Source organism: Branchiostoma belcheri, unplaced genomic scaffold, assembly GCF_001625305.1.
Source record: "Branchiostoma belcheri isolate BF01 breed outbred unplaced genomic scaffold, Haploidv18h27 scaffold9, whole genome shotgun sequence".
NCBI classification, from domain to species: Eukaryota; Metazoa; Chordata; class Leptocardii; order Amphioxiformes; family Branchiostomatidae; genus Branchiostoma; species Branchiostoma belcheri.
In genome coordinates this window covers 4,803,782-4,818,707 of record NW_017804575.1, presented here as the reverse complement: position 1 = coordinate 4,818,707, position 14,926 = coordinate 4,803,782, and the positions used below count along the sequence as shown (strand labels likewise).

General features: G+C 40.6%; 2 protein-coding genes across 2 annotated transcripts; one reads left to right on the top strand and one right to left on the bottom strand.

The window, feature by feature from the left end:
• Positions 1-110: 110 nt before the first annotated feature.
• LOC109487769 lies at positions 111-3,555 on the bottom strand. Its single transcript, XM_019791835.1, has 5 exons — positions 3,335-3,555; positions 2,515-2,574; positions 2,238-2,377; positions 1,140-1,374; positions 111-475 (listed from the first exon to the last, which is right to left on the bottom strand). The coding sequence occupies exons 1-5, from the start codon at positions 3,482-3,484 to the stop codon at positions 188-190; spliced, it is 873 nt and encodes a 290-aa protein (XP_019647394.1). The 5' UTR covers positions 3,485-3,555; the 3' UTR covers positions 111-187.
• Positions 3,556-6,262: 2,707 nt separating this feature from the next.
• LOC109487737 lies at positions 6,263-13,100 on the top strand. The gene is made up of 7 exons (XM_019791798.1): positions 6,263-6,398; positions 7,794-7,984; positions 9,585-9,644; positions 10,941-11,117; positions 12,002-12,112; positions 12,488-12,542; positions 12,829-13,100. Exons 2-7 carry the CDS (start codon positions 7,805-7,807, stop codon positions 12,897-12,899), a joined length of 654 nt encoding a protein of 217 aa, XP_019647357.1. The 5' UTR covers positions 6,263-6,398; positions 7,794-7,804; the 3' UTR covers positions 12,900-13,100.
• The last annotated feature ends 1,826 nt before the right edge of the window (positions 13,101-14,926 follow it).

Genomic DNA, 14,926 nt, shown 5'->3' with positions numbered 1-14,926 from the left:
TGGCCTATTTATGATAAGGACCGATCTCCAAACTGGGACCAGCCAGGCTGGAACAAAAAAAATAAACAATTTAACATCTGGAATAATGCTCATTTGTGATGTCTTGTTGTCTTTTATATCATACTTTGCGTTCCCACAAACTGCAATACCAGGCTCCTGGTTGAGTATTGTGAGTTTACCATTACAATCAAGTTGTGCCCGGGTCCTGGTCTACAAATCGTACGGTTTTCTTAACTTCTTTATCAGATATTTCGAGTTGGTCCACTTCTTGTACGGTTTTCTTTAGTTCTTGGTTAGACATTTCAGACATTTCGAATTGGTCGATCTCTACTTGTACATCCGGGATATAGTAGGGCGGAGGGTCGTCGGGATACACGTAGGGATTCTCGTGCGCATGCTCAAACATTTCCTCCTGGACAGCCTCTTCTCCTCCCGTGTCCCGCTGGCTGGGTAGGGGCGCCCCCACAGGCGGGGCCTGGAAATGCAGGGTCATGTTTGTTATTTAGGCCACAGCAAGTAATTTCTATGGATGACATCAGCGCGCGCATTAATTTTCGCCTGATTTTGGAAAAAAACAAGAAATTTTGTTGCCTTCTGACAGTGGTCAACATGCCGACAATGGGCAAAGATGTCTGTTGCCATGCCGGAAGGTGGATGGCAGATACCTATGAAGAGTGGAAACAAGAAAAGGCTCTGATTTAACGTTTTGTTTCTTACTTTGATGCAGTGATATGTGATGCTGGCTGTGTATGTACTGTTTCCACTGAATCAAAACCATTTGTACAAAGATTGAGTAAAAATTCGAGAATGTAAATGTAAGAACCTTTTCGGTTTTTTCGGGCCGCCTTGTTTCTTTTTCGCCCGCTCGCATTAGATTTGGAATCTGTAGAGGATGTCATCCATAAAATCTACTTGCTGTGGCCTTACTTACAACGCAAAGTGTAAATGTAAGTCATCATTTCTCTGTTATGATTTTTCCTCGTTATAGCGCACTTCAACATTGAAATCCCAAAAACAACACTATTTGATAGGTAGAAAATATGCACGTTCATTGATGAAATTATGCACTTTCCTTAATTCTATAGAATATAATCCACAAACAAAAAAATCGATAATAACGGCTGTCGAAAAAAAATCACCTTTTGTCTTCGTTTTTTCCAACTTCTGCAACAATCACAAAGGCCCTTGCAGGTAAAACATGTGACGTCACAAGTTGGACAGGTGACGTCACAGGTTGGACAGGTGACGTCACAGCTTGGACAGGTGATGCAACAGGATGGACAGGTGACGTAATAGGTACAGCAGGTGATGAACAAAGCCGCCGCCGCGACCAGCGTGCCTATCGCCAGGCACAGAGCGGCCACGTGGAGCGACCTGGAGAGGTGAAGAAGTGATCGGAATCAGAGTCACATAGCAGCGAGTAAACAAAATGTGATGAATCCCACTTCTGACACCAAGGCTGTGTTTATGTGAAGTCACCCAAACCGGGATTCGGGTAGCTCACATTCCTCACATTTGGTCCACGTGCCATACATTCCCTTTAAAACGTGCCCATTGCTGTTTGATGAAAACACGCTAGGTAGCGTGTCATTATTGTCAGAGGTCAACGACCTAGTTGCTGGTGCCCCCCTCCCAGCGTATCTCGGCTGAATGCCACTACTACTCTTTAAGTTGCTGACACGTAAAATTTGGTATTGCATATAAATAAAGAAATATCATCCCATAAGCCATGACCAAGTGAAGTCACATTGAAATCACATTGCGTCCAGACGCAATTAAATCGCGATGCGGGAAAACCGATTTGAAACCACCTCTAGAAGTGGTTTGGGATCGAGGCACTTTCAATGTGATTTCGGAGCGTTCAGATGGAGCCACTTGAAACCGGCTTCGGGGTAAACCACATGTAAAGCGCCTTGGGTGACTTCACATAAACACGGCCCAAGTTTAATCTTTGGAAATTATGTGAACTTGATTCACACCCTGATGTTATCGTTATGCTGGTTAATCTAGTAGATGTGTAACTAATACTTTATACTTTTCAGGTAGAGATCGAATGTCTTTTCGTATTCAGGTACTTTTTATTTATATATGAACTAGCTTAAGGCAGGAATTAGCCTAGGCAGTGTAGAGTTCTGAGAACGTCATGTAGTTCTTCTAAGTTCTTTCCAAGGTTTGTTATCATATGAGTCAGAAATCATTTTAAAGCTGGTTGATCCTTATAATTTAAGATCACATACTTTCTTTCCCTGCACAGGTTTGTGGGAAGTCTGTTGTTGACGGCTCCAGAGCACGTGGCCACAACTCCCATGATGCCTATAACCAGGGCTGCTATGGCAACGAGACACGTCACGAAACTCAGCGCATGCGCCCAATGTCTCTACAAAAGAGAAGAGAGGAATACATTGAATCTATGGAAAGCAGAAAGAATGTACTCTCAATTTCCGTCTGAAAAAAATCATGAAACAAAGCGGCGGCCATTTTTCCTTTTTAAAAAATTTGATACATCAAACTTACCAGCCATTTGTGGTACGGTGTCTTTCCACTACAAACCGCAAAAAGTCCGGTAGCAATCGCCTCAAAGAAAAGAAAAGAAAAATAGTAACTAGATTTGAGTTCAATGTAACAATGATGTAATATAGCTTCCACCATGTTGGTGGGCGAACACACATGTGAAGTCATTTATGTGAGAAATAGTTGAAACATTTGATTCACTTCACTGCTTTTAATTATAACCTCAACATCTTAGAATTGAGGTTAGGCCACACCAAGTAAATTTTATGGATGACGTCCACGTGCGCATTGATTTTGGCCTGTTCCTAGAAAAAAAAAAGAAATTCCGCTTCCTGTAACTATGACCAAAGAGTCACGATAGTGCCGCAAATAGGTTTGTACGGACCAAAGCTTATAAAGATCAAGCAAAGAAATCATGACTTCCATTAGGAATTCAGTTTGGTACATGCTGCCACATTTGAAGAAACTTGCTGAACGCTCCATCTATCTCAGCACAGGACGACAACTGCTGTTCCACCTGATTTATTGCTGTTTTGATGATGAATAAAAGACTTCTTGCTTGTTACACTGTGTCACCTCATTCAATTTGTGTCCTAACATTTGTCGTCTCTTAGTATATTTCTAATCTAGGCATCTTGTTTTTTAGGGCCCTTCTTGTTTTTTTCGCCCTCTCGTATTAGATTTAGGGTCTCCAAAGGACGTCATCCATAAAATTTACTTGGTGTGGCCTAACCTCAACGTCTTAGAATTGAGGTTATGCAACATCTTAGAATTGAGGTTAAGTAGGGAAGTTACAAAATTTAGAATCAACGGACAGTCTTACCATACACCCGCTCCAGATGGGCGCCAGAAGCCCGTGAAATTGCGACTTGTGCAGGTACTCCGCGGAGCTGCCTAGCAGTACTGCCGCTAGACCCTGTAGTAAAAGCGCCACGCCAAACCCAAGCATCAACCTGGTGGTGCGAGTTGCCATATCTCTTGGAGCCGCCAGATGTCGCACTTGTGTTGTTTTATCTGTTCACAAGAAACTTGTCCAACCAGCGACTGCCTGTTATGTAGCAGTAGTGGTAGCTTATCAAAAGTTTAGTTGAAAATGTGGTACATCAAATACGGAAATGAGCTACGTACACTTTTTAGACGTCAGAAAAATGCATAAAGAGCAGGCATTGGATGTGAAAACTGGCTGTATAAATAAAAAGATGTTTTCCTAGACTAAGTCGAATGATTGGGAGAAAGCTCTGCTGTTACGGTGCATTAAGTAGGGTGGGGCATGACTAGCTTGCTAAGCGTGGGAAAATCGTGCCCTACAATTAACCAGCACCAGTTTGGAACAATGAGACTACGTCACCATGCATTGGACAAAAACACTGTCCAAAATGTCTACCCGTGAGGTTGTGGGTATACATGGAATATGCTATGAATAAGTTCTGTTTTAACTTTTTTTAAGCATTTTGGCGTTGGACTACGCGATACGGAGAACTAAAAAAAATAAAAGTCAACAATGCTTAACAATGGGTTCTTCACGTAGCATTTACGCATTTACACATATTCTGATGTTAAAAATTACAAGCATGCAAGTTGTGACAGAACCAATGAAGGTAGACCAGAATTTCAGACAAACAGCATCGACAGTAACAAGACAGGTGAATTTTGTATTGTACGGCACATGCAGGACTCAGTGTCCCGAGAATGTCTGAGTTTGCTAGCCTGGTATCCAGTCTTACGTGATTGGGGGTATTGGGGTGTTCAGGCAGGTTGTGTCTTCGGGGGCTCTAATAGCTTCCCCCGCCCAGTGCAACAGACCGTCCCGGTAAGAGAGTTACGCTGTGGAGGGCTAATCAATCTCTCGTGAAATACACACCGGGAAACCTATGTGAGGCGGGCGGGACAGAGCTCTTTCGGCCCCGACCACGATCAGACTGGATACCAGGCTAGAGTTTGCGAACGTACGAAGAATATGTTCAGGCCCTTACCTTGTGTATGTCCGCTTTAAAACTGTTTACTGGTGCCTTAAACAGATTGTTGTATTCGGTAGAAGACTTGGCCGAATTGTGAGGGAGAACGTTGCTCGTATACCGTGACCGGAGCTCCGGATCCTCTGTCATGTCGGTAACCGGGTGGGATTTGTTAACCTTGGCGTAGGGGTCATGAAAGGTCACTGACGTACGTACACTGACGTAGTATGCTACATGAATGGGCTATCATTAATGAGAAGTTAAGAATCATGAAATGGCAAAGATTAATGTTCAACATACATTAATATTTGTTTATTAAAATTTTGCAGCACATGCATGGAGGGGGAGGGAGAACAGGTGGGTCACCTCTACCAGCTCCCTCCCCTAATTACATCAATAAAAAACAGTATAAAACAGCATTGGATTTAAACACATTATGAAAGCAATACATAAACATACATACAAGAATATGGACATATAATAAATTAGATATCATTCTACGTAAATGTCAGCGCGGTCTTAACGCTATACATGTCCCACACCTGCAAGCCGCAGACCATGTACATATGTTGTCTGTGTCAAAGACATATTGCTTCGGACATAAACATTTTCGTCTCAAAGGCACATCTTTGATAAAAGCACCCTTACAGCGGACACCAGTAGCCGCGGTTCCACTTTAATATATCCATATGTTGAAGTGGTTGAAGACATATATGACATGTAAAAGGTAGGGAAGGCTAAGGACAGATCGTGGCATGTTGGTATAAGAGTTTCCATTAAGAACTAGTTACTATACTCCCCCAAAGCGTTAGAGAACTGCAGATCTAAAATGACCCTCTTGGGGGAGCTTCTACTTGATCCAGAATCAGAAAACAACAAAACATCAGCAATAACGCCCAAGGGCACATGCACCACCATCTAACAGACTTTCGCACGGGTCACTGTGTAAGAATAGCGAAGTCCGTGCACTTACGCCACACTTTTTAATCACAGACTAAAGTGTTATGAAAATTCAAGAATTATAGCCTCTACCAGGCTCAAGAAGCGACGGGGCAGAGTAGACACCAGGCTTCAGAGGCGGCGAAGGAAAGAGTACATATTGGACAAACAGACAGACAACATGCCAGGCAGGGGAGTTGGTCCGCGAAAGCAGTACAGTTTGCCACTCTGAATTGGGCTAACTCCCCTGGCATGTTATCTGTCTATTTGGCCAATATGTACTCTTTCCTTCGCCACCTCTGTAGCCTGAAGTGGGCTACGTGAATGGTTCCGTTCCGTTTGTTTTGTTGATTTGTGGACAGAATAACTCGAAATCTTAAAGAACTAATTCTAATGACTTTTAGACTATAGCTAGAATGTACGCTATGAAACAAGCTCTGATTGTTTATTCCGGCGTAGCTGAAAACAGCCACATTAAATGAGGATTTTTCAAGAATGTCTGGATACCTGGATATCTCAAGCTTTTTTGCATACCTCTCGGATTACTAATGTTGCGTTAGAAGATCTCTTCAAGCCCCCCTCCGTTTTTTAGTGTGGTGGCTTTATAGCACGTGTACGTTGACGTTACCTACAGTCTATTCTGCCAAAAAAAAACGAGAAAAAAATTTTATGCCAAAATATTGGATCTGTCAGAAGAATGAACCAGGTCTGCTCAACATCAGGCAATCCCCGAGGCCTGTTTCTTTCGCACGGGAGCCGTTTTGAGTGAAAGGCGCCACAGGCAAAGCTTCACGACCTTTCACCTACGACGGACAAAACTAGTTTGACAACATCTGTCTATACTTACGACATACTAAAGCACTACAAAACAGGTCACGCAAGAAACGTTTTTGCATTGCTCGTATACCTACCGTTTAGACTAGTTTTGTTTCTCCTGACTCGTTTGCCTGTTTTATTTGGTGTTTCAGCATCCTTCAGCACAGTCCATAACAGGTAAGTTTATGTGTGTGAGTGTGTATGTGCACGATACGAAGGGGTGGGTTCGGACGTTATTGTTACAACAACGTATGGAATGTTTTGGGGGCGTTTTTCAAATGACAGGCGTGCGTTTCTTAATTAGATTAACCAGGTAGGTGTTGAGAAACCATATTGTACATGTTTGTATACCTATATCTATGGGTTTCATACCTACTTGTAATATATCGGCAAGGAAGTATACATACAAAAATTCCGCATCGTTTGAGAAGATTTGATATCCATAAAACTACCAGACTGAAAAGATATTTCTGTCCTGCGGCACAAATATACTGACTTCAAATCTGGGTCGACTGTTGATTGAATATTAAACCTAAAGTGAGTGAGATACATTTGATAAGTACTGTAGACAACAGATATATGTTGACTAAGTGTAAAGCGTACGTAGTGGTGGTATAAACGCCTGAAAGTCGTAAGCAGCCCTGACCTCCAGGTACCCCTTGGTATTTGACAAGCAAACTGACCTTAAATGACTTACATAACGTTATATAATGGTGGAAACTGTTTTCACTGACTTATGTGTATACAATGTACTTACTTACTGTGTATTGCAATGGTTTATTGCAATGGTTAATGGATCCATGGATTAAAGACATTCAATGCCATTTTAGGGCGACAAAACAAGACATTCTGGATGAAGAAATCTGTCTGATGTTGACATTAACTGCCATTTCTTTGTACATTTTCGTCATTTTCTTTTTTAAGCGTTTGAAATAGCATAAAACAAGCCACGTGATCATGAGGAGTCCCTTTATTTTGGGGTACCACCCATAAATAGCTAGAACCAGCCAACGACACAAAACAAGCAACCGTTTTCCATCAATGGTATCGCATTTGTGCCTCACAGATATCAGTATGCTATGTAATAGGGTTGATTCAACATACTACATTGAAAGAATTACAAGAAAATTGACTTTTAAACCCAACTTTGCCACATTAAAATTGCATTGGGTGTCATTGGGTGAATCATTATAATGTGAAAGTTGTATGCTCTTGGTCTTTTGGACTTTCTAGATAAATATGCATGATAGAAACAAGTTATTAAAACAAGAAGGTTTCAAAAAACTGCTCCCTAATATAAGGTTAACTTTATATCAACCCTATGACGTCTATATACTATTCTGTAAGTTATAGCACCGTGAGTCCGTGACCAGTATTCCTGACCAATGAGTAGCCAGGGTAAGATTTACTGGCCAATCAGCTGTCAGTCCAAAACTCACCGGGATGCAACAAAATACGGCTGACCAATCATCTTCCAGAATAAGGCTTATTGACCAATCAGCTGACTTGCCAAGTTGTATTGGCCTGGGTACACTATTCTGTAATTTATAGTACCGTTACGCGTTTCCTCAGTCGGCCGATAGATGGCGCTGCTGCAGCAGAGGACGCTGGTGCCCCTGGGACTGGCCCTCCTGGCGCTGGCCGGCCTCAGCATCATCTTCGGTATCACCGCCGAGGCCATCCAGGGCGGCGCCGCCAACAGACACAAGTTTACCTACAAGTCCTCCCCGCTCTACTACTCACCCATCTGGGCAGGAATACTGGTGGGTTTTGTTCTGTTTACCGAAAGGAAAACGTATTGTTTTTGTTCTGTTTCCTCTTCTTCTTTTTCCTCTCCAAACAAACAAGGTCAATGACCTGAACCAGGCGTCTGTCACCATGGTAACTAGTGTTGGGTTACATCATGTTGCAATTTTATAGCAGTAGGGATTTAAACTCCTGTCACCATATATATATGAATGTGTTTGAGTAAGAATTAACAGAGCAGACCATATGCAAAGGTAAACATTATGCATTTGCTTTGCAAATGTTTGGTACCTTTCTAGTTTGTTCATCTGTTTGTCTACAAACAATATCATTTTATAAGAGCAAGGGTCAATTTCCTTACTAACGTCTCGATTCGGCAGTCCCAAACACACAGTTTAAGAGCGAAGATATGATTGTATAATTTTTTATGCACTTCATTTATTAATGTCGACTTTTTTTTATATATTCAGAAAATACATTCACCGTAACCCATGGCCAACTGACATGTATATACTAGTACATCTTCTAGTAACGTACAGTTAACGATTTTACTTGTCAAAAGGACCCTGATACTGTTCTTTCTATCATATATATATATATATATAACTTTATATGTCTATGCCAGAGTTTTATTATGCACACGCGGATTGACTTTTTGTAGTTCGGTGCTTCTGGGGGCGACACCCAGTAATGTTCCTCATACTAAATATTGCTTTTATCTGTTTTGTCATTTTAACAATTTTAGATATTTTAAGCGAATTAATAATGATCTGCCAATTTGTACACGAGTCTGTCACTCGGTTGGGTTAAGGCGGCCTAGGCTGATATTCATGTTCGAGTTCGGACGTGTGTCTGCACTTATTGCCACAAACATGTTTCGAACCCGAATCATGTTCCACCATGTTCGATATGACGTCATTCGAATAGAACGCGTGTTCGAATTCGGGGTTACCGGCGGTCATTTGTATGTTTCCCCTGTAAACCCGCGTTGTTACGCATTTCATTCACGGAGTATGACTTAAACGGTTTTATGCGCAGCTGAAAACAACATAATTCATCTTTAGAGTAATCCATCACTTTTTTATCAAAATTGTCCGAGGCTATTTTGCATATAAGTCGAAATTTTTTAACTGTGGCGATTTTTTAACGAAAAATGACAGAAAAATAGCCGTTTCTGTCGTTTTTGGCCCAAAAAAACAACGTAACTGTCATTTAAAACAAAATAGCCTCGGACAAAAATAATAAATAGGGGGTTGGCTTTCTACTTGTAAAATATCATGATGAAAGGTGTTGTTACCGCTTGCGCGTAAAGCCATGAAGTAAACAGCCTTTTTTTACCAAAATGTTGGTTTTTAACCCAAAAATCCAGAAGTAATAAAAACAAAATAACCTTTATTCCATGTGTTTCAAGTACTACTAGAACTGTGTGAAGTTAAGTTGTGGTGCGACCAAGCTATCAAAAGTTACAGCCATATGTATGAATTACTAATCATAGTTGGCCATAGGCTGCCTTAACCCAACCGAGCAATTCAGCCTGTTGGCTGCCATGTGACTTGTCTTTGATTTTAATAATAAACCAGTCTACTACTACTACTACTAACGTATTTTTGTCTTCAGATAATCTTCACAGGTCTGGTGTCCATTTCGAGTGGGAAGGACCGCTTCGGTGTCTTTAAGGTGAGTATCCACTAGGACACATGTCGGCAAAACTTCCCTATCGTTAAAAGCTAGCTACATGAGACTTCTATGTCTAACAGTAATAGTGACATTCGCAAGTAAAATTTCAAGTAAAGTCAGTAAAAATGTTTTAATACCAAAATGTGCCACAGTCCTATACTTACGTCTTAAAGCAAAGCGTAACTACCAACAGCCAAAGCGCCTTTACAACCAGGAGTGTGTTGCCACATCAAAACTTGTTATCAAACAGCATTGATATGCAAATTCCTTTGTTATATTCCTTTGTTATTTCCTTGATTTGTTTTTGTATTATTGCCTTTATTACTATGAGTTGTGGCTCTTGGTTTGACAAGTTTGCTTTATTACCACCTTACTGAGTTGCGGCATTATATAGTACTTTTACTTTTATTTGTACTAAGTTGACTTTAATTTGTACTTATAAGTTGACTTATCATTTTGTTATATCTGTTATTTTCTTGTATATTTTATTTATGTATGCCTGCAGGACACATTGAAAAACGCCTTAGTGGCGATATGTACACCCTGGGTAAACAAATAAAAACAAACAAACAAAGGCTAGGAAAGAAAAGGCTGGCCCTAAGATGTATTCGTAAAATTCGAAACAAAATGGCTAACCCATGACGTCATAGTCAAAATGGTGGCTCCCACTTTCCAAAGAGTAAAGCAGAATAGATGAGCTTCCCAAACCTGTAAATTTTGTGGAACAGAGCACGAAATTCATTTGTGGGAATAGGTGCACTGGTGCAACCAACCTAAAAAGATTGGGTGCACCATATCAAATAAAGAGTAGAATGTCAGTGAAAACGATTATTTTTTTCCGAGACGTGGATGTTATAAACTTAGCATGCTTAGTATGCTGTATACTATTATACATTGAACATCTGGGTGTCTCAGAAAAAATTGGGTGCACAGCTCGAAATTTGGGTGCACTAAGGTGCACGTGCACCTAGTATTTTAATGTTAACCGAAGGAAAACATATTGTTTTTGCTCAGTTTCTTCCTCTTCTCCAAACAGTGACCTCTGACCTGACCAATGACATGATTTGTTGACGTCTGTCACCATGGTGACTGGTGCTGGGTTACATAATGTTGCAATTTCATGGTCTGCTCTGCTCCTGTCACCATATACTAGTAGTACATGTATGTGAATGTGTTTGTGTAAGAATTAACAGAGCAGACCATGTCCGAAGGTAAACATTATGCATTTGCTTTGCAAATGTTACTTCTCTAGTTATTAATGGCTTACAAATGTTACATTTTGCCCCCTTTCTCCAGCTCTCCATGGTCCTGACCCTGTCTACCGTGGCGTATGTGGCCGCCCTGGCCGCCTTCCTGATCGCCACGGTAGCGCTGGCCTTCATCCCTCACGAGTACCCGTACTACTGCCTCCGCGGGTTTAACGATCTGGCCCGCAGCGGGGCATACTCGGATAGGCTCTGCGCAGGAATGAAGGTAACAAACGTCACGAACAACATTCCCTGGCCTCTGTTTTATGTGTTCAGCCAATATACAGCCAATATACAGAAAGGTACTTTACACGACTTTCCTCACTTCACTCAGGTGAAAACGAGTACCTGGCTTCGGTTAGGGGCGTCTTATCGAATGGGACGTTAAAATGGAGGTCCCGTATTTGAGGAGAGACACACCTCAAGCACGTTAAAGAAACCACGTGAGCGGAAGTGGAACAAACCATTATGGTCTAAAAAGGGGTAGGGGATTTTCCCGACCAGCCTCGTAACCCCTGTTTCTCCTATTGGGTCAGTTAGTCCTCACTACTTGTGAGAAATTGGGCTGGTCTCAATCATGATGTTTCTGACTCAGGGAGAAGAGTTGCTGTTACAGTTCTATACCTCTAGCTCTATGCCTAGAAGTGGCCAAAAATGGCATTGTATTGAGCGACACCGTTAAAAAAATATGGATGAATCAGTTCTTATTTCACTCATAAAAATATATTGGTGTGTAGCTTTCATGCCAACATGAACTAAAAGTTTTGCTTTATACTGATTTATAGTACTGTATCAATTTATAATATCTTAATAGCTTAACTCCTGTTTCTTGTTATCTTGACGTTACCCATGTGACGTTGTTTTGTCATGCGTTGTAATTTTTACTTTATGTCTAGTGGTAACGTGAATATACATGCAAGCCATATCGCTTGAATGCGTCACCATTATGTATTGTATTGTTTGTACGTTGAAAAAAAAGATTTTTGGTTCATTCTAACGGCTCCACTCTTGTGGCCTCGCCAAAAATAATGCTGAATAGTCATAGCCTACCATGTAGTAAACTATGTGATGATGAGTACCTTATTTAAGAGGTTACATTTTCCTGTTTAGGGAATGATGGGCCTGGCCCTGATACTGGCCATACTGGAGTTGGTCATCATCCTCCTGATCATGTTCATCACCTGTAAACTGCTTCGCGAAAAGGACCAATGGGCTGCAAAGGTAAGGATTATTGACCAATGAGCAGCCAGGGTAAGAGATACTGGCCAATCAGCTGTCAGTCTAAAAATCACTCGGATGCGACAATAAGGCTGACCAATCAACGTCCAGAATAAGGCTCACTGACCAATCAGCTGCTAGGGGAATACTTGCTGGCCTATCAGCTGCCAGTAGAAGACTTGCTGACCTATCAGCTGCCGAGTTGGGCTTTACTGACCAATCAGCTGCCAGAATAAGGCTAACCGACCAACATGCGTTCTTCTTGCAATAGTTCTTTTGGGAAGGCTTGGCATTTCAAAACTACTGCATCATTCTGGTTATATAATCAACATTCAATGACTTCTGTATTACATATGTATACTATTATGCTCTTTTCAGCAACGAACGACGAGGATGGCACCTCAACCTGATGGAATGGTGATCCTGACGCAGTGTAAGTCTCCACTCAGTCATGCCACCTAGCACAAGCAGCTAGAACTGCAACCTCAAATTAAAAAAAAAAATCTGTTGTAACATGAAGGTACACACTACAAACGTATTGCCTTTTACTACCTATAATTTATAAGCACATGTTGTGATGATACAGTGGACAATGCATTTTAGCTCTTTGCTTTTTAGCATAAAATTCCAATATAGATTAGCTCTCAGATGAAAGGCTGATCACTAAGAACAAACATGTAGTTTCTGTAATCTAAACATGTCTTCCTCTTTTATCACAGATCCAGACCCCAAACCCCCCAATGGAAACAAGACTGCTGGCTATGACAATGGTACATACAGTGCCCCCTAGCAATGTCCTGATGCAGTGCAAGTAAATAAGAATTGTGTTGATACTAGTATACAAAACAGGATATCAACAGGATATGATGGACTACATTCAGAAATTGTGTGCACATGTGGCAGAAGATATTTTTTTCACAAATGTACTAAGCTACAGATTACTGTTATAAACATAAATGTATGTACCCTCAAAATATCTAAGCAAAAAAAATGTTTGTAATTCCAACAGTACACTAAGACATACCGCCACATTAACAAAACAATGGTGAATTTAAGGAGATTTAGTACATTTAAAGCATCAGTAATCTGTAAGGTATCCACATTTCAGCTATCCAGGTGTTAAAGACATTGTTGAGGTCCCTATTCTTTTTTTAATTAATGTGGTTGCCTATAAATTATGAGAGTTAACATGACATCTTACCAAATAGTAAGTCATATCTGGTAAGAGGACCTATAATATAATATGCTGTCAAAGCCTAGCATGGAATACGCCACATACATGTATGGTGTATCAATTCCATTGACTGCTGACGAGAATTGGTGATGTTTCGGGAAATTTGGTTATAATTCGTTCTGGCAAAATGTATCATTATAATTCCTAGCTAGCTCTAAACCAGTCAGATCAGGCAGGCTACTGGTACATAGATAATGCACATCCCAATCCTACCTCCAGTGTTCTGTTCTGGTCATTTTTCTGAGTTTCTGAAGCTAAGGCCACACCAATTTAATTTCTTGGTTAACGGATTTTTCTAGAAAAATAATGGAGCGGGCGGGCGAAAAAATGAAAAATAAAAACAGGCCTAGGCATCCTATAATGGCCCAAAATGGTACGATAGAAGCCATTAAGTCAACACACCAGGCTGGTTCAAAATTTAAACAATGAATTTTGAACTTTTAATGATACCATTGCATTGAAAGATGGAATAACTGTAACAACTAGGATGAAAAGGATTGTTTTCAACTGTTCAGGGCAAAATATGAGCATTTTGCAGTCGATTCTGAATTTTTATTTTTATTTCCAAATCAGAAAAAAATGAAGCGGGCGAATCCGTTAACCAAGAAATTAAATTGGTGTGGCCTAATGCACATCCCAATCCTACCTCCAGAGTTCTGCTCTGGTCATTTTCATTTTCAGTTTCTGAAGCTAAAATAGGGGTCACACCAGGCTACAAGATGTGCAAGGTGTGGGGACACAATTAACTTTATTGCCTGAATCAACAGGTACATGTAACAAAAGTAGGGAACTAAGGGATGGTACCTAAATACTCATTACCGGTATTACCTAATTGTAATGTCCATAATAAGAGACTATTATGTTAGTTATTAGTTACACTGGCTGCTCAATAAAGTTATCCCAACCCACTTTTCTGTTATCTTGATATGAGCTTCGTCTCTTTCGCAGATCTCAGTGTCTCTTTCACAGATTTCAGCCTCTTACAATAAGCGGAGTTGAAGTAAAGCTTCAAACTTTATATGACACACAGGGGGAGATTACCATGCTTTTCCTATGTTCTGGTATAATTTCTATTTGCATTGTTTAAAGTTAAGATATTTAGGCCACAGCAAGTAATTTTATGGATGACATCAGCGTGCGCATTACTTTTCGGCAGATTTTGAAAGAAAAAAAATTTGTTGCCTTCTGACAGTGGTCAACATGCCGAAAATGGGCAAAGATGTCTGCTGCCATGCCGGAAGGTGGAGAAAAGGAAAGGCTCTGATTTAATGTTTTGTTTCTTACTTTGTTGCAGTGACATGTGATGCTGGCTGTGTATATGTGATGTTCCCACTGAATCAAAACCATTTGTGCAATGATTGAGTCAAAATTTTAAAATGTAGGAACCTTGTTTTTTTCGGCCCATCTTCTTGTTTTTTTTCCACCCGCTCGCATTAGATTTGGAGTCTGCGGGGGATGTCATCCATAAAATTTACTTGCTGTGGCCTTACTTGAAAACCCACATTTCCTCAATTTCTAATTAATTCAGATGACTTGGATTTCAGCTATAATTCACTTAAATGTGACACTTTATTTTAGACACA